This window comes from Cyanistes caeruleus, chromosome 14 (assembly GCF_971803275.1).
Source record: "Cyanistes caeruleus chromosome 14, bCyaCae1.hap1.1, whole genome shotgun sequence".
Classification (NCBI taxonomy): Eukaryota; Metazoa; Chordata; class Aves; order Passeriformes; family Paridae; genus Cyanistes; species Cyanistes caeruleus.
The window spans coordinates 4,456,359-4,482,725 of record NC_141714.1 but is presented as its reverse complement, the minus strand read 5'-3'; the positions used below and the strand labels follow the sequence as shown (position 1 = coordinate 4,482,725).

At 59.3% G+C, this 26,367-nt stretch overlaps 1 protein-coding gene across 3 annotated transcripts; it reads right to left on the bottom strand.

Moving 5' to 3' along the window:
- Window positions 1–4,545: 4,545 nt before the first annotated feature.
- On the bottom strand, window positions 4,546–15,480 carry LOC111929190 (glycine receptor subunit alpha-4). 3 transcript variants are annotated; one of them, XM_086850831.1, is made up of 10 exons: window positions 15,318–15,480; window positions 12,708–12,841; window positions 12,294–12,361; window positions 11,340–11,563; window positions 11,127–11,209; window positions 10,803–10,943; window positions 10,505–10,719; window positions 10,103–10,252; window positions 9,170–9,274; window positions 4,546–6,779 (listed from the first exon to the last, which is right to left on the bottom strand). In XM_086850831.1, exons 1-10 carry the CDS (start codon window positions 15,398–15,400, stop codon window positions 6,492–6,494), a joined length of 1,491 nt encoding a protein of 496 aa, XP_086706957.1. In that variant the 5' UTR covers window positions 15,401–15,480; the 3' UTR covers window positions 4,546–6,491. The 3 variants fall into 3 exon arrangements, with proteins under 3 accessions (XP_086706957.1, XP_023782464.2, XP_023782463.2); XM_023926695.2 differs by lacking the exon at window positions 4,546–6,779 and adding an exon at window positions 8,204–8,544; XM_023926696.2 differs by lacking the exon at window positions 9,170–9,274 and having other exon boundaries at window positions 15,318–15,477.
- Between the last annotated feature and the right edge of the window lie 10,887 nt (window positions 15,481–26,367).

The following is a 26,367-nucleotide window of genomic DNA, read 5'->3' as shown; positions in this document are numbered from 1 at the left end:
ATCCTCGGGGATTCGGTGGGCGGGGCTGTCCTAGAAACCAATCACTGTGCGGCACCGCCCGCCCCCGACGCCAATCCCGGGCAGCGAGGCGCGAGTAGCCCCGCCTCCTCCCGCGGGTCACGTGGGCCAGGGGTCACGTGAGTGGTGTGGAAGGGCCCATGGCGGCAGGGTCGGGTCTCGCCGGCGCTACCGGGAGGTGCCGGGGTAGCCGCGCCCGGGGCGGCTCCGTTCTTGTGGCCGCCAGCAGCGTGCCGAGATATCAGCGGCACCTGGCCGGTGCAGCAATAGTGTGGCCAGCAGGACCAGGGCAGTGGTTGTCCCCCCGTGCTGGGGCCACACCTCGAGCCCTGTGTCCAGCTGTGGGCCCCGCGGTTCGGGAAGGACATTGAGCTGCTGAAGCAATAAAGCTGGGGAAGGGTCTGGAGCACAATGAGGAGAGGCTGAGGGAGGTGTGGGGGCTCAGCCTGGAGAAAAGGAGGCTCAGGCGTGTCCTTATCGCTCTGCACAACTCCCTGACAGGAGGGTGTAGCCAGGCGGGGCTCAGGCTCTGCTCCCGGGGAACAGGATCAGAGGACATCATCTCAAGCTCTGCCAGGGGAGGTTTTGGTTGCATATCAGGAGTAATTTCTTTACAGAAAGGGTGGTTAAACATTAGAATGAGCTGCCCAGCAGAGTGGGGTCATGGTCCCTGGAGGTGTTCAAAGACTGGACGTGACAATCAGTGCCATGGTCTGTTTGGCGAGGTGGTGATTGGTTGTAGGTTACACTCGAGCTCAGGGATCTTTTCCGGCCTTCGTGATTCTGTGTGCTCAGCAGTTCTGGGGCTGCTTGAGGGGCTGGGGGCTGCTGAGGGCAGGGTGTGGGTCTGTGTGGGTTCTGTGTGTCAGCACAGGGTCCTGGAGAAGAGGGCATTGTACCCCATGGGCTCAGGACTTGGTTTTGGCCACTGGGCCCTCTGCCTCAAAAACTCTGAGAAGCTCCTGAACGAGCCTTCCTCCCAAGCACCTCTCCCTGTGCTCTTCTGTCAGATCCAGCCTGATCCAGAGTGTGGATTATGGCCAGGCTGTTTGCTGCCTCTCTGCCTGCATGTGTGAGCTCTTGTGGTGTTGGATCCAGCCTGTCTGTGCTTGGGATGCTTGTTCCCATCCAGATCTTTGTACTCAATGATTTTGGTTTCTCCTCACCAAGTTCAGCCACAAGAATAAGTCATGGTCACTGGGCATGGCCCTATTTGCACCAGTTACATCTGACTGGCAGTTGAGCTGAGCACCTCTGGAAATGGGCAGTGCTGGTGTCAGCAGGACCCGGAGAGCTGTAAAGGGCACCTGTGTGCCAGCCAGCATCTCTGAGGTGAGCCCTGGATTTATTCCCTGTTTTTGCAGGAGCAACGTGTTTGTGAGCAGCACTGATAGTATGTGTGGCCTGTCAAGGAGACTTGGAGGCTCCCACTGCCAAGGCAGCAGTGGGAAATGGGATGTGAGGAGCCAGTTCTCCCTTGTGCCTCTCTCCCAGGGCTGGACCAGCCCTACAGCCCCACTGGAGCTCTTGTGGGTGCCACCAGAGCAGGAAGAGGGGGGCAGGATGGAACCACAGCAGGGCACAGAGCTCTGGATGCCATCGAGGCATCTCGCTAGGTGTCCTCCGATCCCTGCTCTGGCACATCCAGGGAACAAAAGCTCTTCAGAGCCCGTGGGCTGATAATCACTCCTTGTTTCAGTGCTGGGGTCCTCCCCCTGTCCCTTGGGGAGCTGAAGCGCAGAGATTTCTCAAAGTCGGACAAAACAAGACACCCCGGAGGCTGGAAAACCTCATGGCTTTGTTTTCTCTTGTGCAAAACGATACTCCAGAGCTGGGCAGTTATCCCCTATTCCCAGAGTTTGGGAGTGCTGCAGGGCTGATCCCTGCTGGTCTCTGTGTTCCAGCACCCCCTCACTGTTGCTTCCCAGGTGTCTTGCCTGTCCCCATAAGTACCTGGCTCCCACACACCCCTTGGGATGGGGCACCGTGGGGTGCTGCGTGGGCTGCATGTACTGGCTGGTGTCCCCAGAGCGGTGCAGGCTGGTCCCCAAGCCATGCTCTGGGGTGGATGTGGTCATGGTGGTGTGGGGTTTGGCAGGGGTCTAGTGCAGCCTCTCTGAGCAGGTGGAGGTGACAGGCTGTGGTGTGATGCCACAACTTGAGTGTCAGGGGATGCCCTGGGATGCCTCTGTCAGGGGGACAGCTCTTGCAGGGCTGTGCTAAGAGCTGGGGTGCAGGCACAGCCACTCTGCCAGAGCACCCTGCACCTGAACCTTCCCTGTGCCAGAAAGCTCAGGTCCCCATGGGGGGTGTGGTCCTGTGAGGGCCCTGTGCCCGTGGCATGGCTGATCCCAGCAGGGCACACTGCCAGTCCTGCTCCTGGTGCTTTTTCCCACTTGTAAAGGGGAAGCCCTGGCATGCTCAGAACTGTCTGGCCGATTTTTGGAGCTTGATATTTTCTTTAAAATAATTCTGTGCTCAGGCAATGTGCAAAGGTTTCTCAGAGCTGTCACCTGTTCCCGTGCCATTGTGCTGCCCTGGCCTTGGAGTTGTGGTCAGTGTGGGACAGGCTGTCCTGCAGGCATCACTTTCTCTGCACAGGATGCTTTGCTGAACCTCTGGCAGTTGGAGTTGCCCTGCAGGAGCTCCAGGCTGTGGATGTGGGCAGAGGCCCTGGTGAGGGAGAGGGGGAAGAAGGGAAGGTTTGACACCCTGATGCTGACAGGGACAGCAGCAGAGCTCAGTGCCAGCAGGGTCAGGCCCTCTGTGGTTGGTGGGACAGGGGCCTGGCTGGCATCACTGCAGTGCCCAGCCAAGGGCACATTTCTTTGGCCCCACATGGGCCCCCCAAGGGACCCTTGGGGCTGGCAAGGGGCCCTGCTGCCCCCAACCTGTGTGTGCTCCTGGCCCTGGGCATGCTGCAAGCAGGAGTTGGGAAGCTGCCAGTGCTGATGATGCTCATTTTGCTGTCTGGGAGTTCCATTAACCTGGTGTTAATTTCATTAACTTCCTTTAAAACCAGCAATTAGCTTGGCCATGGCTGTTGGTCCTGTGCCCACAGCTGCTGTCTGTGGTGACTGGAATGCACTCGCCAATGCACAGCCTTGAACAGGGAATGCAAAACTGATTCTGTCCAAAGACTGTGGGCTTTGCTGGGGGGCTGGGCCACCTGGACTGGTCCCTGGCCATGCTGTGAGAGGACATGGGGATCAGCACCCCTACCCCCAAGATGTGAGGGACCCACTGGAGCTTTTTGCTGGAGGGCAGTGGCAGCCCTGCAGCTGTGAGGGTGTCCCAGTGATTCCCAGTTCAAACTGGGCTGCTGGGAGGACCAAGGGCAGGGCCTGAATGCTTCTCCTGATTCTGAAACTGCCCTCAGAGACACCACAAGTACTTGCAGAGCCAAGGGGCAGTGCTGCCCTTACGCCTTTTCAAGTGCAATGCCAGAATGAGCTCCCCCACCTTGCTATGAGCGGTGCCTGGGACCCGGGGGCTTTGGAGGGATATGTTGGGTTTTTACATTTTTCATTTTTTTCTGGGATGTGCTGGTCCCTGGAGCTGAATGGCTCAGGGCTGACTGCAATGTTTGTCTCCAGACAGACACTGAGTGCTCAGACATGATGTCCTGACTCCAGAGCAGGGAGTGAAGGGATGGGTACTGGTGTGAAATACCTCACAGCTCTCCCCTTGGCTGCGTCCTCTCTGGGTTTGGGGTGGGGACAGCAGCAAGACCCTGGGGAAGCTTCGTTTGTCCCATCTAAAGAACAACCCCAGCACCAAACCAGCGTGGGTGCAGCTTGCTTTCTCTCGTCCCTGCCTCAGCAGGCCCTCGGTGGGGCCGGGCGGGCGATGGGGCTGCGAGGTACCAACAGAGCTGGTCTGTGAAACTTGGCCGGGAGCACAGAGGGAGATTGATGTTTGCTCGGGCCCTCAGCTGCAGGCTCTGCCCGCCCCTGCACCAGCTGGGGACAAAAGCCCCGGCCCCGGGTGGCACTGCAGGGCTGGCGTAAGCCCCCCAGGACAGCTGGCAGCTCTGTAAGGTTGGCGCCTGCCCAGCAAGCCGGAGTGATGGGGCCGAGGGGCCACACAGGGAGGTTTGCCCTTGGGATGCTGCACATGCTCGGGTGTCTGAGCTCCACCGCAGAGCTGAAACCCCCCCTGGCCCCACCTCCGCCTCATCCTGGGTCCTGTCCCCTGGCCAAGCCTGGATGGGTGGAAAGGGGCTGGGGTGACTGTGGGGAGCACCCCACAGAGCTGGGTGGGGAGAGAAAGTGATGAGGTTTGGGGCTGAGGGCTTGCAGGGGGCTCCTGCACAGCCCTCCTGGCATCTCCCACATGGGATTAAATGTGACAGTCATCATTATGTCAGAAAAATCACCCATGGAGAGGTAATGATATTTATATGGGCTAATGGTGGGTCAGGGCTCCTGTCCCCCCAGGGCAGTTGTGCCCTTGTCCCCTCCCCACAGTGTGAGTGGGAGCTGGCTGCAGTGTTCTTGGCAGAGACAAATCCTCGCACACACCACCGAAAATCCCAGAAAGCTTTATTTGCGTAGGAAGATCGATGCTGTTTAAAAACCCACCACTGCTGGAGGTTGGCATGGCTGCCCAGTGCCTGTGGGTGCTGCTCAGACACCGGTACCTCCCTGTTTGGCACTGCCTCGGGTGCTGGGGAGCCAAGAGTGCCTGCAAATGGGGCCTCCCCAAAAGCAAGTCTGGCCTGGACACATGTTGGGACCTCATGGGGGACCCCACAGCAGGGGAGGCATGCACAGGGCTGGCAATGGGATGGAGCTGGCTCAGCCTGTCCTGTGGGTCCTTCAGTCCCCTCCTGGGTTGGCCTGGGGCCAGTTCTCTGTTTGCCCCATCTGTAAGATGGGTGCATGATGCTGAGCACTCCTTGGGGCTCAGGGGGCTCAGAAGGGCTGGACGATGCTGCCAGTCAGTCCTGCGAGGAAGAGGGTGATGAGTGGTGCCTGAGGAGCCAGGCCAGGGATCACAGCAGGGGTTTCTGCCTGGGTCTGGCTTCAGAAGACAGTGCTGACCTCCTGCCCGTGTCCCCCTCCTGCCCTGCAGGGTCCATTCTGCCATGGCAGGTGGGTCACTGTGCACTCACTGTGCCATGGGGGCACCACAGCCTCCAAGGAAAGGGGTGAATCCTGTTTCCATCCTGCCCTGTCTGGAAGACTCTGGGCCCTCTCCTGCACCCATGGCCATGGGGCCGGCTGGGCTGCAACCTCCTCCAGGCTGACTGTGGGCAGAGGGAAAGGAGAGCATCACCACACTTCTCTCTGGAGGACTTAAACATCACCTGCTGCTTTTATTTCCTGCAAAGCATGGAGGGTATCCAGGTCTGGAGGGCTGGAAGCCTTGCTGATCTTGTCCTTTTGGGGTCCCAGTTGCTCTCCTCTGCAGTGGAGGAGTATTAGGGATGAACCTGCCCAGGGGATGCTGACCTGGTTGCTGGGCCGGGGAATGGGGCAATTTTCATCTCCATCTCTCTTCTGTCACCGTGGTGCTGCGGGAATGCAGCAGTCTGGGGATGCCACCACTCACTCTGCTCCTCCAAAAGGATTGGCCAAGCTTTCCCCACTGCTTTCATCCAAAAAAGTCTCCCTTGGAATACGGGCTGTGGGCCCTACCTTGCTGATAATGTAGTGCCATCTCCCCAGTGCCAAGTGACCCCCATCTGCAACTGCGGTGGCCATCTGTGGCCCTTCAGTAGGACTGAGTTTGCCTGCTGCCTGCCTCAGGGCTGGCGTTTCCTTGGAGCCAGCAGAGCCTCCTGCCCACTGTCCCTGTCAGTCCTGCCTGCAGCCCTGGGCATCACGGGCAGTTCTGAGCTCTGCAGGGAGGGCAGCATCCCCGACCTGCTGCTTTGCTGGGTGTTGGAGCTGGGTGGGGCTGGAGGGGCCCTGTCCATTGCTGGGCAGGGGGCTATGGGGCCACAGCCAGCACCCCAAAGAGTCCAGGTGCAGGCAGGAGTGCTGCCTGCTCTTTCCTGGCTGCTGGGGGCCCACAGCTGAGTGACACAGGCTGGAGAAGCAGCAGCCTAAAGTGGTAGGTGTGGAGAGGGGGAGGGTATTTTTCTGGAAGGTGATGTTTTCTGGCTACTGGCTGTGCCAAAGTACCTGGGGCTCTTCTGGGCTTCCCCCAGCTGTGCAGCATTCCTGGCTTGTAGCTGTTTCCCTGTGCCCTGACAGCACAGCATCCTGGGGTACCTGGGGGTGACACCATGCAGGAAGCAGGAGGGGTCCCTCTCTCCAGCTGACCATGGGGACCTGTGATTGTTGATCCCCCACTTTGTGCTACGGAATCCAGTGGGGCACGGGGGCTGCCACACGTCCAGGCTCCGAGGCTCAGCCCAGTTGTGCCATCGCTCCAGGATAGAGGGAAATGTAGTTCTGGCTGAGCTTGTGGCACCTGGGCACACTGTGGGGATCACACCAAGAGGCAGTCGTACTTTTCCAGCCTCAGGGCACCGAGTGGATGTCCTCTGAGCGCAGCACTTTGTAAACGACCCAGTAGAAGATATTGAAGACCAGGAAGGTGAAGGGGAAGACGGCTCGGGAGATGGTGTCGATCCGCTTGGCCCGGTCGATGTAGCGCCTGCGGAGGCTCTCCCCTTCCCGCAGCACGGCGCTGGCTGGCGGGGGGCTGTACACGCCAGGGCCCTCCCCAGCCCCCTCCTTGGGCTGCAGGCAGGGGCCCAGCCCGTAGCCTCGCAGGTAGAAGCGGCTCTCGCGGCTCAGCTCTTCCTCCTGGCGAAGGGAAAGGCCGTCAGCCAGGGCGCCTGTGGGTGCTGGCGCTGCAGGCCTGAGGCTGCACGTCCTGCACACCCTGTGGTGTGATGAGGGCCTGTGCGAGGCTGGGCGCTCTGTCAGACACCCCCAGCCACCCAGGCAGGAGCACGGGGCCGGCAGTGCTGTGCACAGGGTATGGGCTGAGCACTGAGCCCCTGCCTTCTCATCCAGCATGTGTTGCAGGGTGCATCCAAAGGCAACCCGACCCTGGCAGCCCTGCACATGCCCCCAGCTTCCTCCCAGCTCCAGCTCTGGGGCTTGGGAAGCGTGACTCTGGCAGCCAGAGGGATGGGAGGTGAACTGGTGGAAGGGGGCACATAGGGGGTGCAGGGTGTATTTGGTGCAGGGATCTGAGGTGTGCAGGCACTGCTGTGACTGCTGTGTTTGCTGTGGGGTGGAAGTGTGACTGTGATGGTGAACAGGAAGGGATGGGCAGGTTGCTGGGGCAGAGCAGGGCAGGGATGCAGGAACCTGGCTACACCAGGGCTTGCAGGGCACCCCAGTCTCTCCAAGAACCCACGCTCTCATTTCTCCTCATGTCTGCTTGGCAGAGACTGCCTGGTGCAGCAGAGGAGGGAGGCTGAGAGAGCTGGATTCCTTGCTGGTCTCTCTGCCCTTGCTCACCCTCTCTCCCCTTGCTGGCAGAGGGCTGCAGAGAGGGCAATGTGCCCATGGAATTGCATGTTCATGATCAAGGCTGCAAAACTGCCGTGAGAGTCTCTGGCCACAGCCCACTGCCATTGTTCAGGGCACGGATTGGGTGCCTCAGGGGCTGGCCAGCAGTGCCTGCACTCCTCCCCATCAACAGCTGTGCACGGTTTGCCACTTGCCTTTTCCTGCTCTTTTAGCCTTGGAGAGGGTTATGTGCACAAAGATTTGACGAGGGATGGGCATGTGCAAGCACAGGCTGCACATCTGGCTTTTTGCTGAGCCCCTGGACTCATCTGGTCTCTGTGGCTCAGCTCAGCTCCCCTCTGCCTTTGCTGATGCTGTATCTGGCTGTGGTGTGTCCCTTCTTCCAAGGTCTGCTGCAGGTCAGTGCCTCACTTTGTGTCTGGGTGCTGTTTGGGATCCCAAACACCGTCTCTGGCCAGCACTGCCCTCCAGGACACAGAGGCTGCTTGCTGAGCTCAGCCCCTGCAGGCGCTCGGCTGGCACAGGGGCTCTCATGCAGAGAGTTTTTACTCTGGCATCTTTATTTCACTCAGCAATCCACAGGCTAAGCAAGATTTTACAGTGGGAAGAGCAGCAGTAGCTCAGCTTGCTGAGGTTAGTTGTCATTTGCAGTACAGTTTTATTTCCCTGCCTCAGGCTGAGTGCCTGCAGCCACTCTGGGCAGGGGGAGCTGGGGTGCTCTGTGTGCCCTGGGGACCAGCAGCTGCTCCCCCAGCCTGGACAGCCAGCAGGCCTAGCCTGTTCCTGAGCCTGGTTTTGAGTGGTCTGTGGGAGGACTTTACCCTCAGGCTGTGAAACCTGGGCTTTGCTTTCCCAGGCACAGGAGCTGCATGTAGCAGGGCTCTGCTCCCACCTCTGACTGAGCAGCAGCCTGGGGTGTTCCTGGTTGCATCCAGTGCTGTGTCAGCAGCACCCTGGGGCAGCTCTGCAGCCTCCACCTCAGGGCAGCTGCACTTTGGTCTGTTCTAAGCCAACAGATGGTCCTTGGGTCGGACAGAGCCTCCCTATCCCTGCCCAGGCTGGGTGGGTGTTGATCTCCAGGAGTCATCTGTGAAAGGCAGGGTGCAAAGATGCCTCTCCTGGCATCTGAAGGCTGATGATGGTGTAGAGGTGAGGGTGACCAGGCCTGATCTCCTCTTTGGAGATGTGGTTGACCCCCTGCATCTCCCCATATCCTGGGAGCTTGCCCTGCCCCACACTTCTTCTCCCAATGCCTCAAGCTGCAAAGTGCCCGTGTGCCCTGAGCAGCTGCCTGTGCTGGAGTGGCTGCAGGCAGCCAGGAGTGCCTGGAACCTGCCCGCAGGGAGGCAGAGCCCTCACCCTGCCAGAGGTGTGGGCATGGCTGGGGAGCTGGGCAGCAGCCCAGGAGCAGCCATCAGCCAGCCTCAGCAAAAGGGACTGTGCCAGTGCTGCTTTATGGAAGGGGAACCCAAGGCATGGAGTGGGGGTGTCTATGGGGAAATCTGCTCCGTTCCCATCCCTCTCTCAAAACTTTTGAGCCCAGGAACTGGCAGCCGCATCCTACGGGCACATACTCTCTGCAAATCACTGGCCTGCTTCTTCCACAGGCCCTTGCTGGCCCCCCAGGGCTGGCTCCTGGGGGCTCCTTTTGGGGAGGGGAGGGTGAGGCTGGCTGGGGAAGCACGGGGGGCTGCCGGAGGGTCGTGCTTTACCCGGGAGCTGGAGAGCTGCGAGAGCGTCGCGTAGGTGTGCTCGCTGCTGTGCCGGCTGCTCAGCTGCCGCAGGGACTCCAGGCTGGCCGTGCCGCTGCTCAGGCCCTTTTGGCATCCAGCAGTGTGCACCAAACAGAAACAGGACAGTGGGTGACCGAGGGCTCTACCTCGCTCCCGGGGCAGCGGCTCTGGGTGCCACGATGGGGATGGTGGGGAGACGGGGGCTCTGGGGGGGTGGGAAAAGCCCCCACAGTGTGCCCTGGCACTGGGACCTGTCTTCAGCATATGCTGAAAGGATTTGGTTGCACGGGACTCTGTGAGCCTGTGTGGTGTGTGTGCGTGTACTCATGTTTTCTGTGGAGATCTGGTGCCTCACAGAGTGTTTATGGCAAGAAAATGAGTGAGGGGCAGCCACGTGCCTACCCCAAGCTTCTTGCAGGCCTGATGCCTGTGTTGATGGGCTGACAGAGGGGAGGACTATTGCCATGAGTAAGGGATCCTGTCTCTCCAGATGTTGCTGTGCTCCTTTCTGCAGCCCAGACCTGTCCCTGGGTGCCACCAGGTCCCTGACACAGCAGTGAGTCCCTGTCACCACTATGGCACAGCAAGGAGCCCAGGTTTGGAGCTGCAGCTAAGGGGAAAGGCTGTTTTTTCCCCCATCCTCACTGTTTATTTTTCTGCATTTTTAGAGGAAGCAGAGCCTGAGGATGTCCCAGCAGCAGAAGGACAGCACCCTAAGCAGCGTCTGAAGCACCCATGGGTGCTGTGCACTGTGCTGCAATGCCTGTGGGTCCCCGGGGTGCTGGAGGAGCCATCTGGGGCAAGGGAACGCAGCCCTGCCCTGGGGGCTGCTGAGAAACTGTCCCTGCAGCCCTGGGGTGTCCCCTCAGGGGCTGAGGATGAGCAGATGTCATGAGAGAGGGGGGGACTCACCATCCTCTGCCGTCGCTGGCGGCGGCGCAGGCGCATGAACTCCTTGTGCTGGCGGGAGACAAAGTTGACGGCTGCGTACTCCAGCAAGGCGGCGAAGACGAAGAGCAGGCACACGGCCATCCAGATGTCAATGGCCTTCACATAGGACACCTGCCGGGGTGAGAGGGGGCTCAGGGACCTACTGCCCCCCACTTTGTTCATCCCCCCCACTGCCAGCTTCGTCCCCCTGCCAAGAAGCGTGGGAGCCCTCTCAGCCTGGGCACACGGGCCAGGGCAGCGTTTCCCCTCAGCACGTGTGGTGCCCCAGCTGATGAGACTCCAAAACCAAGCCATTCCCAGGGAAAGGCTGCCCCTGCCCCTGGGGCACGGCGGGGGGCTGCAGCGGGGGAGCCCAGCACTGACCTTGGGCAGGGAGGCCCGGGAGCCGGCGCTCTGCGTGGTCATGGTGAGCACCGTGGTGATGCCCAGGCCCACCCGGGCTGGTGCTGCATCCATGTTGATCCAGAAGGAGACCCAGGAGAGGATGACAATGAGCAGGCTGGGGATGTACATCTGGATCAGGTAGTAACCCATCTGCCTCTCCAGGTGGAACTTCACCTCAATGCAGGTGAACTTGCCTGTAGGGAGAGATGGCCCCAGTGGGCAAGAGGGACCCCTGGGTCATGGTGAGGGGATGGCAGCAGGTCCCTGGGGTGCTCACCTGTGTTGTAGTACTTGGTGCAATAGCCCAGGTCCTTCTCATCCCTGAGGATGAACTGTGGGAGCGTCAAGCCCTCTGCCACCTGCACGGCCTCCTGCTCCTCCAGCCACTCGAAGATGAGGTCGTTCATAGTGTAGCCAACTGGAGGGGATGTAGGCAGCCATGGGATGGGGACATGTACCCTGTTCAACCCCACCCTGAACTTTGTCCTGCTTCTGTCCCTCAGAAAAAGTGAGCTGCCAGCTTTTGGGATGGCATGGAATGGGAGGGGATGGGATGGGAAGAGGGAAATGAAGCACAGCTTGAACCCCCTGAGGTACTCACAACTCTCCAGCTGCATGGTGCATGTCTGGATGTCCATGGGGAAGTTCTTGAGGTCCATGGGGCAGGACAGGATCAGTGTCAGCCTGGAGGAGGCAGAGGAAAGGAGGGAGTTGTTGGAGCTGGGGCAGACAGTGCGGAACAGTTGCCACATGGAAGGCAAGAGGAGAGCTTTGCCTCCCCACTCAGGCACTGCACCAGAGGGGAAGGTTCTACCTAATGCTGTAGAGCACATTGCCATTCTTGAAGATGCGCAGGAGCTTGTTGTCGGTGGTGACCTCGTGGAAATTGGCCCCTTTCTCGTTGGCAAAGAACAAGTCTGGCTTCCAGATGGAGTCGAGCATGGAGGGGTCGAGGTCGAGGGAGTCGTCGGGGTACTCCCGGTAAGCCAGGCGGGGGTCGTTCCACTGCTGCCGCAGGAACACGTTCACCCGGTAGTCCTGGGACAGAGGGCACCACGTCAGCTATGAACACATCGTGGTGCCTGGGGAGGAGGAGGAGGAGGAGGAGGAGGAGGTGGAAGGGGCTGTCTCCCCTGAGGCTCAGCCCTGCTGTTGCTGCGTGCCTGACACTAATAAAGCGTGGAGCAGGGGCAGCTCAGGAGCCTTCCCATGCTGTTGGCAGCCAGGGGAAATTAAAAAGCCAAGGCCACAGCAGCTGAGAGAAGGAGGAGGAAGACCAGTAACTGCTGCCCGCAGCACTCTACACAATGCTCTGTGGGCCTCTTGATAGTATTAAGGCTTTTGCAGAAGCACAAATAGGAAATTTTAGCCCTGGGATTTCCTCTGAGGTGTTCCTCAAGCACGCAAGGAGGTTCAGGATGGTGGGGGGCTACATCCAGCTGCCTCACTGTAATCCTTTTGGGGGGGATCTTTCTTCCAGCTCAGGCACAGGGAATGTGACCCACACAGCTAAGCTTGTGTTAGCTGACCCCAGAAAAGCCTCAGCTGTGTCCCCACCTTGGTGCCAGGATGGCTCCAGAGAAGGGGTCACAGGAGCCCCTGTAAGCACAGCCATGGGCACTGGGACCCACACGCTCTCCTGCACAGCTGCTGCCAGCCCCGAGGCACAGGAGAGGAGAGGAGAGGAGAGGAGAGGAGAGGACAGGACAGGACAGGACAGGACAGGACAGGACAGGAGGAGAGCCCGCCGCGCCAGCAAAACCCTCACCATGGTGGTCTCGGTGACAGAGCCAAAGCTGTTGATGAAGATGTTGCACGTCACGTTGACAGGTGGACCTGGAAAACAGCGTGAAGCCTCCTCTTGCCGCCGGCTGCCGAGACACGTGCGCTCCGTGGGCACACGCGGGGACACCGGCTCCGGCAGGCACTGCCTGGCTGGACACACACAGCCTGTCCCCTGCCTGTCCCCGGGGTGTGGGTGAGCCCCAGCACACCCTGCAGGCACTGCAGCCGCCCGTGCTGTCGGGCACAGTGAGCACACAGTGCTGGCAGGGGTGGCCGGGACACCGGGGAGGGTGTTGGGACACGGGGATGTGTCAGGGTTCTGCCCCAAAGCCCCCGGGTTTGGGCAGCCAGCAGCATGGATCTGCCAGGTTTGGAACCCTCACACCTTCGCTCTTACCTTTGAAGTTGGGTCGAATGCGGGCGTCGTACCCTGAGGTTCGTCCCATAAGCTTGTCCAGGAAATCAGAGGGTGACATGGGCTGGGGTGAGCTTCGGGAACCAGCTTTAATCTCCTCCCGCCCTGAGACCAGCCTGTGGGGCAGAGGAGGCAGGTCAGCTGCTGCCTGCTGGCACCAGGAGTCTGCAGGCATTTTGGCACCCTGTGGGGACACTTGGCTGCCAGGGCAGGCGGCTGTGCCCGTGCTGCAGCCACTCCAGTTCCCAGTCAGCATGTTGGGGGGATCCCTTCCTTCTGCTGTGATCCTGGTGGCTTTCCCCCTCACCTGAGTGTCACATGCCCACATTTTGCCTGTCCCTGCTCCACCACGTCCCTTGGCATGGGATTGGGTGCCAGTGCCTCTTGGCTCCAGGGCTGTGGTGAAGACAGGGCACAACCAGTGCTGGAGGGGGAAAGCAGGGAGGCTCCTCAGGTTCCACCTACAGCTCTGGCTTGAGTTGCTGAGCAAACAATCACACACTGCCTGTGATGGGCTCATGGCTTGGGGGACACAATGACCCTGCCTGAGTGAGGAGGTGTCCAGAGCACAGCTGGGTTCTGACACCTTGCCAGGGGCCAAGGAGATGTGGCAGGAGAGGAGCAGCAAAGCCCACCTCCATACTAGCCATGGTGATGAGCTCTCCCACACAGTGCTCTGAATGATGATGGAGATTTATTTAAACTGACTCTGGAGGGGATATTTTTGTGAATGCATCTTAGCCTGCCAGCTTCTCTCTTCCTGTCAGTCTATAATGATCATTTCAAGGAACAATGCAAGAGATGTTCACTCACCACATTGCCAGGCATGTGGCTGTGATGGAGAGGAATTAGCCAGAGATCTCTGGGCACAAAAGAAGCTTTGAGCATACTGCTGGTGCTGCTGCATGCTGCCTTATAACTCCACCAGATCTATGCCCAGGTGGATCCCACTCCTCCTTGGTGCTACAACCCCATCACTACAAGAAGAAGATGATGCTGGGAGCCCTGTGGTCCTTCCTCCTACCTCTTTTCAAAGAGGTGAAATTCATCCTAGAGGGGTTTATGTGCACCCTTACGAGCTAGAAATGGTCACAACCAAAATATTTCAGTGGGGCAGGTTTTCCTTTAATTGGAGAAGGGCAGCAGAGAATACCTGAGATTCATCCTAATCAAGAGCAAAAGGCTGGGAGAAATTCCCTGCCAGGAGCTGCACGAGCACGGTGTGGTGCCTTTGGGAGGAGGGCTGCAAGAGGCCAGGCTAGCAGGGAGTTAAGTGAGGCTTCTGCCTACCACACAGCTATGAACCATGTCCTCCTCAGCAGGAGAGGACAGTGAGGGTTCTCCCCTGGAGCACGTGGGAGGGAGGCTCCCGGGTTCCCTTGGCAGGTAGCTCCTTGGAGAGGCTCAGATAACTGCCTGAGCCACGGCGGATCTGCAGCTCAGACCTGCGTGGGGGATGCCAAAATGCCCAGAGTGCAGCCACTTCCCACGGCATCCCTGGCAGGGCCATGCTGGGACGAAGCTCTTGGGCACAGCCCCTGCCTGCAGCTCCCCACGGGAGGCACTGCCTGCCCTGGGGCCTCTGCCCCACCCTGGGCTGGCCACCGCAGGGCCCTGGAACTCAGCACCTCTGTGGAGCGAGTGGACAGCAGGGCTGGAAAATGCTGATGTCTGCCTAAAAACGCTGCCCTGAGACAAGCAGATTCTGCACGTGAAGCAATTCTATTTTACCCCTCCTTGCCATAAATGTTGCAAAATCCCCCCATGCTGCTCCAGCCATACCGAGTGGTGGGAAGGGGACTGGGATCAGGCTCAGCCCAGGAGTCCTGCAGCCCTCAACCCCTCCCTTCCTGACCCACTCTCCCTTGCATCCCACCTTGTCCCATATAACATCCGAGGTGGGCAGAGATGGAAAAAGGGACCTGGGGGACTTTAGATTTTCCACCCAAGTGGGACAAGGGTTGTTCCTGTACCTGGAGACCTGGGGCACCCCCCCACTGTCCCGAGTGACCTAGGGTCTGGGTCAGGGGCTGTCCTGAGCTCTCCTCCCCCCAAACACCATGAGCCAAAAGGATCTGGACGTCTCAGGGGCTTTGCAGCACCAGAGAAGGAGCTGTCTGGGAAATCACCTGGCCCAGCTCTCCCTTTCTCCCGTGGTGGCAATACTCTCCTGCTGGCCCGGGGCCAGGGGAACCCTCAGGGGCTGCTGGGGACAGGCAGGGTCTGGCTGTGCGCAGTGGGGGACTGGAAGGGGAAGGTCTGCTGGGTCCCTCGGAGCGCTGGGTCAGGGTCCTGGGGAATGGAGAGCGAGGCCAGATTTGCGGGAGATCCAGATAGGAGCTGGGAGCGTTCTGTCTGGGGCATCAGGCCCCGGAGGACAGGTCCGGATCGGGGGTCGGGATGAGGGTTCCGGGTCTGAAAGGGGATGGCCGGGTCCCGCAGGAGAGCTCTGTCTCCGAGAGGGGGTGATAGCCGGGGGCCGGAGGGGAATCGCGGCTCCCGGGGGATGGGGTCCGGGTGCCGGGGCAGCGGCTCGGAGAGCAGCGGTCCCGCAGCCCCGCGCAGCACCGAGCACCCGCGCCGTGCGCTCACCTGAGCGGGCCGCGCCGGGGCAGGAGGCAGCCGAGGAGGAGGAGGAGGAGGAAGGCGAGGGCACCGGCTCGGAGCGCGCCCATCCCGCCGCAGCCCGCAGCCCCGCCGCCCCGGGCGCACGGGCATGACCCGGCCGGCGGCGGCGGCGTCCCCGCTCCCGCTCTCGCCGCACCGGGGCCGCCGCCGCTGCCGCCGCCCCCCGCCCGCTCCCGCTCCTCATAGTCCGGCCGCCCGCCGCGGGGTGGGCGCCGGGCGGCTGCGGGCCCCGGGAGCCGGGCGGAGCTTCGGCCGCCGCGGCGGGCGGGAGGCGGGCACGGCGCTGGGGGCTCCCGTGCCCGCCTCCTCCCCGTCCCCTCGGGGCCCTCTGCCGCCCAGCCCGGGCTGTCCCGGAGCCCGCGTCCCCCGTGGGGGCTCCTCGGAGCGGGGACTGAGCGACCCCCGCGGGGTTTGGGAGGGTCCCGGGGCGCACCGGGGTCGGGGCCGGGGCTGAGGAATGTGGCAGCGCTGATGGCTGCGCAAGGGATGCTCGGAGGACGGGAACAGGACCGGGATCAGAGGACGTGCGGGGCTGAGGGATGTGCGGGGGCTGAGGGATGTCCCAGAGGAGCTGCCCGTCGGATGGGGGGGAGCGGCTGGGGAAAACAGGGCTCCTAAATCCTTCTGGCTGGCCTTGGGGCCGCAGCTCGGCTCCCTCCTGCTGCGGGGACTCCCGCGCTTGCGTTTCCCAGAGGCTCAGCGGATGGACGAGACTGTCCTGGGTGAGCTCCCCGGAGAACACAAGATGGACAGTCGTGTCTGCGCCATGCGGGAGCTGCAGCGGCTGCCAGGGAGAGGGAAACCGAGGCAGAGGAGGGGAGCTGCCTGTTAACCAGAGGCAGGGCTGGGACTCGGGCTGCTCGGCCGCCTTTGCCCTGTCCCCTGAGGCCACCCGGCCAAGCCGCAGAGTCGCCTCTGGTCCAAGGCAATCTGTGATTAATTTGCAAGGAAGTAAATAGTATTTAAAAAAGATAAAAGCGAAGAATAAATGATTCCTGGCAGATATGTCAGTCAGGTTTCTGTTCACTCTAGTGTGGCTGGCTCATCTCATTTATTTGTATTAATTGCAGTCTGGTAATGGCTGGGAGCTGCTGTACAAAGCCATTGCCGCAGGGGTCCACAGAGGAGGATCTCAGAGGAGAAGGAGAGCACGGTGCCCCCTGTGCCTGCTCTCCCCAGGGCGAGTGCAGGACTTTGAGAGGTCCCCACTGGCTGTGTGAGGCTGAGCCCAGGGTGCCTGGCCCAGCAGGGCAGAGGGGGCTGCAGGCGGTGGCCAGCGGGCACTTGGCTTGAGGCAGCGTGCAGGAGTCCTCATCCCCACTCATCGGCTCTCCCACACCAGGAGCTGGGCCCAGTCTCCTCTGATTACCGTTGCCATTAATGTTTGCGGTGCCACGGTGCTGGGAGGCGCAAGGCACAACGCGGAGCCCCAGGGAGCAGAGCAAACCACTCTGTGTGACAGCTCCTCTTCCTGACACTGTCCGAGCTAAGCGGACCTGACACTTCGGGGAGGAGGGAGCCAGTGCATCCTTTCTGCTCTCTGGGGAAACTGAGGCACTGGCACGGTGTCCCTACATCAGCTGAGGGCCCTGAGGATGGTCAGAGCGGCTGTGGGGCCAGCGTGTCAGGTGGCCACGAGCATGGGAGCTCAAGATAACCAGCTACAAGCCATGAGTGCTGTGGTCAGCAGGGCGCTGGGAGCGAGCTGACGAGGCTCTTGGAGAGGCCGGTGAAGCCAGTGCGGCTCCCCGATGGGCAGCACTGGGGGGGATGATGCAGGCACAGCCCTCCTGCCCGCCTTGCAGCTCTGCAGGCAGCCAGCGCTGCGAGGAGTGAAGCAGGGCTGAAAGTGAGCTCTGAGAAAATGAAGGCAGCGAGCATCCCATCAGGAGGGCGAAGGCAGTGCTGATTTGTTGCTGGCTGGGTCGGGGGGATGGAGCAGCAGCTGCAAAACCAGAGCCCCAGCAGTGCCCAGGGGCCCCCAGGATGGCGCCTCATCCCCACCAGGGGATTTTTGGGAGTGACAAGAATAGGCTTATTATCCCCCATGTCCCTCAAATCAAGGCCTGAGGTGTTTTTTTCTGTAAACAGTCGAGATTCCAGCCAGCAGGCAGCTGTCAGCACTGGGCTCCTGGAGACAGGCATCCACCACCAGGTTGCCCTGTGGCTGCTCTCCCCAGAGGCAGCAAGACTGGGCAGGGGGCAAAGACCACGCTCTGATCCAGTGGCTGCCAGCCTGGTGCAGCCCCCAGGGGGACCCCCATGTCCCTGCCCCAAAGCTGTCCCTGTCACCTTGCCAGGCTCTGCTAACAGGAGACGTGCAGGCAACAGAGACTGGGTTTGCTCAGATGGGGAGAAAAGTGAGATATCTTCTTTCCCTTTCCCTCCACTGTCTCTGAGTTCACATCAAACTGCTTCTTTGAGGCCAGACACTTACCTGCCTCAAACCTGCCTGGCTCTAGAGCCTGGAGAAGGGCTGTGCCAACCCACACTGCCTGTACCCCAGCCCCTCTCTGCTGCTCAGCCCTGCAGTGCCACATCTACAGATTTAATCGTGTCTGATAAATGAAACCCTGAAGTGGTTTTGCAGACAACACCATTACAAGGTGAGGCTGAGTCATTCAACCCCTTGAAAACAGGTTTGGGCTTTTTTTCCAGAGAAAAGGTTCAGGTGCTTAAGCTCAGTTTCAGGATAAAGACCAGCTTTGTGCTATTTGTGTTGAGGGGTGAGGGAGAAGAAGGACAGCAGGCAAAGGAGTGCTCTTTATTGTAGGACCACAAAGTCATCCTGCTGCTTCCCACTCATCCTTGGTCTCTCCTTTGGAGAGAGCACAGATTTGCCTTTGCCCTGGAGCCAGGAAGACCTGAAGCACCAGGAAGGACAGGAGGGCACAGGTTTGTGGGGGGCTTTGAGCAACCTGCTTCAGCACCCCTCCAGCAGGCTTGGAGGGTCAGTCGCTCTGGGGAGGGCTTGGTAGCAGCTCAGAGGCAGCTCCTGCTTTGGGGGCATTGCTTGCTCTGCATCTTTCAGCCCCAGACCAGGTGAAGGGCTGGCACATGGGCCAGGACAGGATAACGACTCTGCAATTCATCAGGCACAATCTGACACTCTGGGAGACTGTGCTTGTTGTAATTACAAAGCACCACATCACAGGCACCTCCATCCTGTCTCCTAATTCTCTCCTGACTTCCTTCCCCTCTCCCAAGACTCCCAGCCAGCCCAGCCAGCTCTGGGCATCCTCCTGTCTCTTGTGGCCCAGGACTGGGATTTTCTTTTGCAGAAATCAAGGTGTGAAGCAGAGCTGCTGCAGAGGGCTCTGCCAGCCAGCCAGCGTGCAAGGGCTGCTGTGCACTTGTCTGGACCAACTGCTTAAATGCTTAATGAGCCCTGGGGAGCACAGCACTCCTTGTGAAAGATTCAAGTTCTCTGTTGCCTTCAGTTTAGGGCCATGTCAGTTCCCTTTCCCTTTTTTAATCCTCTGACCAGTGAAAATAAGGGAGAGCAGGCACAATCTCATCGCCGTTTCTAAGGAAAGCAGCAAAACAAACAGGAAAACCCCACGTGCCTGCACTGGGGAAGAGAACATCCCCCTCCACCCTGGGGGGACACAGAGGCAGACTCCCCCAAAGCAAACATTTTGAGGCAATTATTGGGGTGTGAAAATAGTGCTGGAGCAAACACATTCTGGTGGGTGGCTGTGCTCTGCTGCCAGCCTGCAGCTATCCATGGCTGCCTGGCGTGAGCCTGGTTTGGACACTGTTGTCATGGAATGTCACTGCTTTTCCAGTGTTGTGCTGGTCCCTGCCTTTCCCTGGAGAAGCTGTATAATAAGCTGTGGGTGCTTTTCTTTCTCAGCAGGACCAAAAATCATCTCATTGCAATAAATGGGGAAGGCATCAGTAGCTGTGGTGGTGCTTTGGTGGAGGGACTGGACCAGAGCATGGGCAGAGAGCCCAGATGTGCCCCCATTCCTTAGCAGGGCAAACAGGCACTGGATCCAGGTGTAGCCACCAGAGGGACAGGGCAGGATGTCCCTTTCTGTGGCCTGGAAGGTCACGGGGGATATTTGGAGCTGCTCCTAAAGGAGGGTGGCTCCATGGTGTAGGAGGAGGGGACAGGTGGCACTGGGGACCCCAGTGGGGGGCTTGGTGTTTATGCGGCAGTGCCAGCAGGACCCAGTGCCTCACCAAGCAGGGCAGGGTGACCCAGAGGGGATTGCAAGGTGAACTGAGACGTTGGTCCCAACTCCAGCAAATGTTGCTCTATGATTTTGTGGCACTTTTCCAGGCTAAAAATACCCCTGATGCTGGTGCTGGGGGTGGGCTCTGCGCAGTGGCTGTGCAGGGATGCTCTGTGCTGCGGGACTGGCCAAGGGCAGCTGGACCATCCGGCTGGGGTGGCCCTGCCAGCAGCCATGGGGCTGCCCCTCCTGCTCCATGAGCAGCCAGGCGCAGAGGTCACCTCTCCTCTCGCTCCAGATGACCTGGCACCTCTCTCCAGGGCTGTGCCAGATGCAGCTGCTCATCCATCAGTCCCCAAAATACTGTGTGGGGACAGAGCATCCTCAGTGAGCACTCTGAGCTGTGTTTCAGCCCAGCACTGCGTTCTTTGCTGATCCCAGAGGGTCACTTAGGCTCAGCTGGGAGCTCCTCAGGGGGTGGGATGGGCTCCTTTTCCTAACGAGGCTCAGGGAGGCCTGAGGACTCAGCCCATCACTGTGGTTGTGGGGCTGCTGCCCGTGCTAAGGAAATGTGCCCCCAGACCCTGCACACAGCTGTGGGGGGACATCACTGCTGAAAGGGCACTTACCTGTCCCTGTGTGAGCCTGTGTCCCCCTGAGCTGCTGGGAGCTGGGTTTGGGACACCAGAGTGACTGGCTGGAGGGGGGGCAGGGTTGATGAGCATCTCTGAGGTTTGGATGCAATCCCAGCGTGGCAGGATCCAGCTGGGTCAGCCCCATCCCACTTCAGTGCCCTCCTGGCCATGGGGAGCAGCTTAGTCCTGCTCCTCTCTGCCCTTCCAAGCAGATCGCTCAGAGCATCCTGGAACCCTGAGCACCTTCCCTGCAGGCTGGGAGGCCTTTCAGCTGTTGTTCTGAAAGCCATCAAAGGAAAGAGTCCAGTGCTTGTTCTTCAAAACCACCCCCTCATCAACAGGTGCTCATCCTCATCTGCCTAACATATTTCTGATATTTTATGGCAGGTTCTCAAGGAACTGTTTTGTGTACATCCCACCCATCACATCCAACCAAGTGACTGCCACCCTGGCCTGAAGACATGGACTGGATGGTCCAAACCTCCCTTTGTCTGCCCATGGGCTGCAGGCCTTGTGTCTCCTGGCCCTGGCACCGCTCTGCCTCGGGTGTTTGGTACATGTGGGGTGTATTTGCAGATAGAGCAAGCGAGGAGGGAACTGCAGACAAGAGGGAAGGCTGGAGCAGTGGCACTGCCTGATCCTGTGACCTTGGCAAGCCAGCAGGATGAACAGGGAGATTTAATTTAGATAAGTGTCAAGCAAGACTCTTGGGGAGAGCAGCAAAGCCTGGCACAGATTCCAAAACCCTCAGAGGACGCCTCGCTTCCCCAGGGTGCTGGCCTGACCCCTGCTCTGGCTGCCTTCAGCATTTCCAATGTCTCTGGAAAAAATCTACTGGACTTTGACACTGCAAGACCCCTGAGCCCTAACCTCTGCCTTCCCCTCACCCTCTGCAGCTCTTTGCCCTGCCTGAGCATGGGAGGGGAGGAGCTGCTGTGCCAAATCAATGCCTCAGCAAGTGCTGGGCTAAGGGGTGGCACTGGGGGAGTGGGAACAGGGTCAGTGTGGTCCCCCAGTCTCCTCCCCATTTGGGGTACCCAGCTCTGTGCATCCTTGGCCACGGTTGCCATGGTGATGCACATCTCTCCCTGCAGCAGGAGCACTGGGGTTTGATGAGCTCTGTTCACTGTTCTGGCTTCCACAGCTCTCCTGCCCTCAGCCCCAGCAGTCTCCAAGCAGGAAAGCAGAAGGAGATCACCAGGAGCAGACCATGGGGTCGGGCTGTGTGCCATTCCCTGAAGGCTGCCTGCCCCCGTCTTACTGGATGGGACTGCTTTTATTTATTTTTTCTTCAACTAGAGACCTCCAGGAGGAACAAGTTTGGAAAATGGAATGAAAATGGAACATTTCACATCAGGTGGCAAGAGCAGGGAATAAAGAATAAGAAACCAGGACCTGTGCCTTGTGCCCCCTGCCCTGGCCCTGCTGCTCCCCTGCCCCTCAGCACAGCCTCTGTGGTGGAGAGGGAGGATTTATTCAGATGCAAATCCCCCCACTGCTGCCCAGATAAAACAGCAGCCGGGCAGGCAGCTGGGTCCAGGGGGAATATTGACAGTGGCAGTCAGTGTGTGGAGCTGCCACGGTGGCATCTGCATCCCACAGAGCTGGGAGATGTCACTGTGCCAGAGAAGCCATGGCTGGGAGGGGACAGCATGCTGAGTGCCACTGGGCTGGTGTTGGTCGTGTGGCTGCAGAGGATGGTGCCTTGAGTGGCCTCCTGTGATCCCAGGCTCATCCCCACCCCATCCTCTGCTTCCCACTGCTGTGGGCTTTGTGCTGTCTGTTCTGGGGTCCCTGCTGCAAGTGGCATTTTGGCAAAGCATCTCCTCTGTCCCCACGTCACCGCCTCGCCATCCCCAGGGGCTGAGGCTGATTCCCAGTGCAGCTGCTGGCATGGGAGGACCACACAGGGACAGCACTTCAGGAAAAGTAATACCTGGAGCCACAGGCAAGTCCATGGTCTCCAGGGACACCCCAGCACCTGCTTGGTGTCCATGGGGTGTTCCCAGCTGGAGAGGGGCACAGGAGGGTTTTTGGCTGCTGTCTCCAGTCCAGTTTCTGAGAGCTGCCTGTGGGTGCCAGGTAGGGAATGTCTGCACCTCTCACACCCACCTCCTGGGCCTACTGTTGGCTTTGCTCCCCAGGAAACACCACAGCATGGTCTCTGTGGCTCAGGCACAAGGAGCTGTGACAATAATGCCACCCTGGGGGCTGTCACTGCTGTCCTTTTGCTGTCCAGCCCAGCCATCATCTCCCAGTGCCCACTTGCTCATCCTTCAGGAGAGCCCCCCACTGAAGCTGGCACCTGCTGGGCATCCTGCCAGCCTGAGGAGAGGGCTCAGAGCGGCTGGGTCAGCCCCTGTGCCCTGGTCCCTGGGAGGGGCATCACCCTGGCATGTGTGGGACTGGGGCTGGCATGGGGACAGGCATGAGACACATCTTCCTGGGCTCTAGAGGGAAGTATAGGGACAGGCTCTCCCTGTGCAGGAATCCAAGACTGAACACTGCAGGCACAAATTCCACTGCTCAAGGGCTGTTCTGACTGACCCAGGACCCCCCTTTGCATCTCTGGGCCTCCTGTGGGCTCAGGGAAGGTGTGGGACGAGGTAACACCTCCTGGGCTGCTTGGAAGCACATGAATTCATCTGAGCCTCTTCAAACCCTGGTCCCCTGGGCAGCAAGAAATAAATGGGGACACCCCAGAACTGAGAACTGAGCCACCCTCCCTCTACACTGCAGCTTCACAGAGCCAGAGCAATCCTGGGCTGTATTTGCTGTTCTCATATACCAGCCCCTCCAAGGAGGCAGGATGACATTTGTCTTTCCCTTCCAGGATTTTCTGAAAAGTAAATGAGAACAGTTCAAGAATATGACCCCATGAATGGCAGAGTGAGAGAGTAATGAACAGCCTGGAAAACATCAGAGTGAGGCATCTGTTTACTCTCCAGTAGGAAGAAAATCAAGGAGAAAGGCAGTGGATGTGAAAGGCAAATCTGCTGGAAAAGGAGCCAGGGGAAAAGAAATCACCTTCTCCACAAACCTGTAATTAATCTGAGGGACTCATTGTACTGAGTGAGAAGCTTTGTGGGAATTTCTTTTGAAATTAGAAACCACAGTAAAGAAGTTGTTTGTACCACTGTATTATCCCCAGTTTCTGCAGTAAATACCAGGGCTGTTTGGTGGATAAAAGGAGCAGTGAGCAGCCAGGAAGCCTTCCAGTGCCTGGGCTGTCCTCCCATCAGCTGGGCCCTGGGTGAGGGCACTGCATGTGCCATTGCTGGCACCTCTTGGGTGTACCCTGGGCTCTGCTGCCAGCAGCTGCCTGAGCCCCTGATCGCCCCAGGCACAAACACAGCCTGAACACCTGCACTCACCTGGGTGACACAGCCAGTGAAAGGTGTGGGGACAGCGTGTGTCACCTCCAGGATGGCAGGCACCCTGCCCTGAGCATGGCTGGGGAGCTGGTGGTCCCTGCTACCCCCCAGCACTGAGCCCAGGCACAGTGCACAGGCTGGACAAGATCTTCCAAACTTAAAAACCTGGTAGGTTTAAAAAGTCAGGCTCCTGCAGAGGGAAACATCAGCCAGAGACACCAAAATAGAAGGGCAGACATCTGCTCAGCTTCTCTGCAGGGTGACTGCGTGGGAGGTGAGCTCACCTCGGTGCCATCCCTGCTGGCCAGCCCCTCCTGGCTGCCCCTGCGCTCCCAGATAAAGTCTGGACAGGCAGGAGATGAGTGCAGGTGCCAGGTAGGCAGGCTCTGTCCCCAGGTTATCCAGCAGGGCTTTGTTGAACTGCCTGCATCCCTGCTTGCTGGGGAGGGTCCTGAGAGCCCCAGAGCATCCCTGAGGGGCTCAGGGTGCAGGGTCCCACAGCCACAGCTGGCACCTCTGCCCAGCCCCTGCTGAGCCTCACCAGGGTTTCAGCCTCTCCTCTCCTGAGCAGCCCTTCCTCTACAACACTGGCCTGTCTGTCTGTCCTTCAGCACTCCTCCCCTGTCCTCTGACAGCCTCTACCAGCTTCTTCTTTTTTTTTAATTTAATTTTTATTAGCACATTTTGCAGCCTTGCAGCAGCCCGGGAATACAAATAGGACAGCGAGGACAGCCAGGCCCGGGCAGCGGCAGCAGGGCTGGCTCCGGAGGGAGTCCTTGGCATCCCGGGAGGAGACAGCTGGACAGATGCTGCTGGAGCCACCACAGCCTTCCCACGGTCACTGTCTCCTCTCGGTTCAGCCGGGGCCACCTGGGAAAACAGGAGATTTTGCACGGCAGGAAAATCCCTGCAGCTCGGGTTCCCTGGCCGCGGTGGTTTCACCCTGCTGGGGTGGGAGGTGGGTGAAGGGGAGACTTAAAATCAGCAGCAGATGACAAGAAATTCAGCCTGACCGGGGAAGCGAGTGGCTAAAAATAGCAGCAAGGTTCTCAGCTGTGAGAAGATAGGCTGGGATTTCTCCTGCTGACAGATGTATAATGGATAAGGGCACCGCACGTGCCGCTGCTGGTGCCTCTTGGGGCACCCAGGGCTGTGTCTGCATTTTGGGGAGCACTGGCGGGGGCTGGCTGTGTTTTGCAGGGTCAGCACACCCTGATTTTGGCCACTGTGCGTCTTTGCAAACCCAGCCCCGTTCCCAGGGGAGTGCAGAAAATGAGGAGTGCGGGAGCGAAGAAATCAATTAGCAGGGAATACAAATCCTCCCTGAAACTGCAGGAAACCCCCTTCTCCCAGCTGGCCTCCCTGCTGCCTCCTGCCTCACGCCAGGGAGGGCTGCCTGCATGCCCAGGGTGTGCTGGGAGGGGGTAGGACAGGCAGGAGGCTGTCCTGTGCCATCAGGGTGATGGGACAAGAGTGACAGTCTGTGGTGGTTGTGGATGAGGTGACTGCACACAGGGACAGGGACAGGGACAGGGACAGGGACAGGGACAGGGACAGGGACAGGGGACAGGGACAGGGACAGGGACAGGGACAGGGACAGGGACAGGGACAGGGATGATGCTTTGGTCCTCTGCCCCACATGCTCCTGTTTGCTTTTCCATCTCATTTCTTTGCCCTAAAGTATGGAGTGGCATCAACCAGCGGTGTGTGCCATTGATGTCCCTTGCTTGTCCCCCCCAGCCCCAAGCTTGCCTTCCCTGTGGCCCAGGGGAAATCTTGAGTCTGAGCTGCGGCTGTGAAGAGAAAAACCCACAAAAATTCCAGAGTCCTTTCCACATGGGGAGCACATTTAGAGATGTGCCTGTGCCCATCCAACCACTTCATTTTGGTGCAGCCCTTTGCAGCATCTCAGTGCAGATTGTGGGTGGCTGGGGAAGGAAAACCCGCTCCAAGCCTTGTCCTCGTCATTCCCCAGCACACCTCGCAAGGGGCAAAGCGTGGCAGTCCCAGGCTCTGTTAATGAGGGCTCACAGCTAAGTTCTTCATTTCCCCAGGGCGTGGGGGCGGTTTTGGATGAAATTGGTCACTGCCCAAGGGTCAGAACAAATGGCAAGGTGATCCATATTGATTTATAAGCATGTTTATTTTTACCAGCCTGGCGTGTTCCCCTCCTGGCTGGCAAGCAGGGATGCGTCCTCCCTTCCCCACCTGAGACGCAGCAGCGTTCTCTCTGGCAGGGATGAGCCAACAAGAGAACTTTGATGTGGGCTGGCAGGAGCCCTGCAGCTCCCCTGGGGCCTCATCCAGCCAGGGGCTGAGCTGCAGGATTGCTCTGAGCATGCAAAAGTGTGAGGCTGGGTTTGCAGCAGAGGCTCTCACGAACGCTCCAAGTGAAACGCAAAGAGAGAGGGATGCAGTAAAGGCTTTCCAACATCCCCATGGCCACAGGTGGCCCCAGGGCTCTGGCCCCTGTTGTGCAGGCACGGGGCAGTGTTTGGGGTGGGCTGTGAGCTGCCCACCCAGTGCCTTGGGGCAGGGCACCCTCCACACTGCCACAGGAGAGGCAACTCCAAAAAACATTTTCCTGAATATTTTCCTCTCCCTCAAGCCTTAGAAATCCAAAGGGGGGATGATTTCTCCCTTTTCCCTGTCTTGCAGCCCCTCTCTGGAGCATCCATGGAGCACTGGCAGGAGGTGGTGAGCTGGTCCCCACTGCCACACAGGGCCAAGGGGTTTCCATCCCACTTTTTGTCATCCACCTGCTGACAAAAAGTGCCCAATAGCCAAGAATCTTAATCCACTTTGTGTAGAAATCATAGTCTCT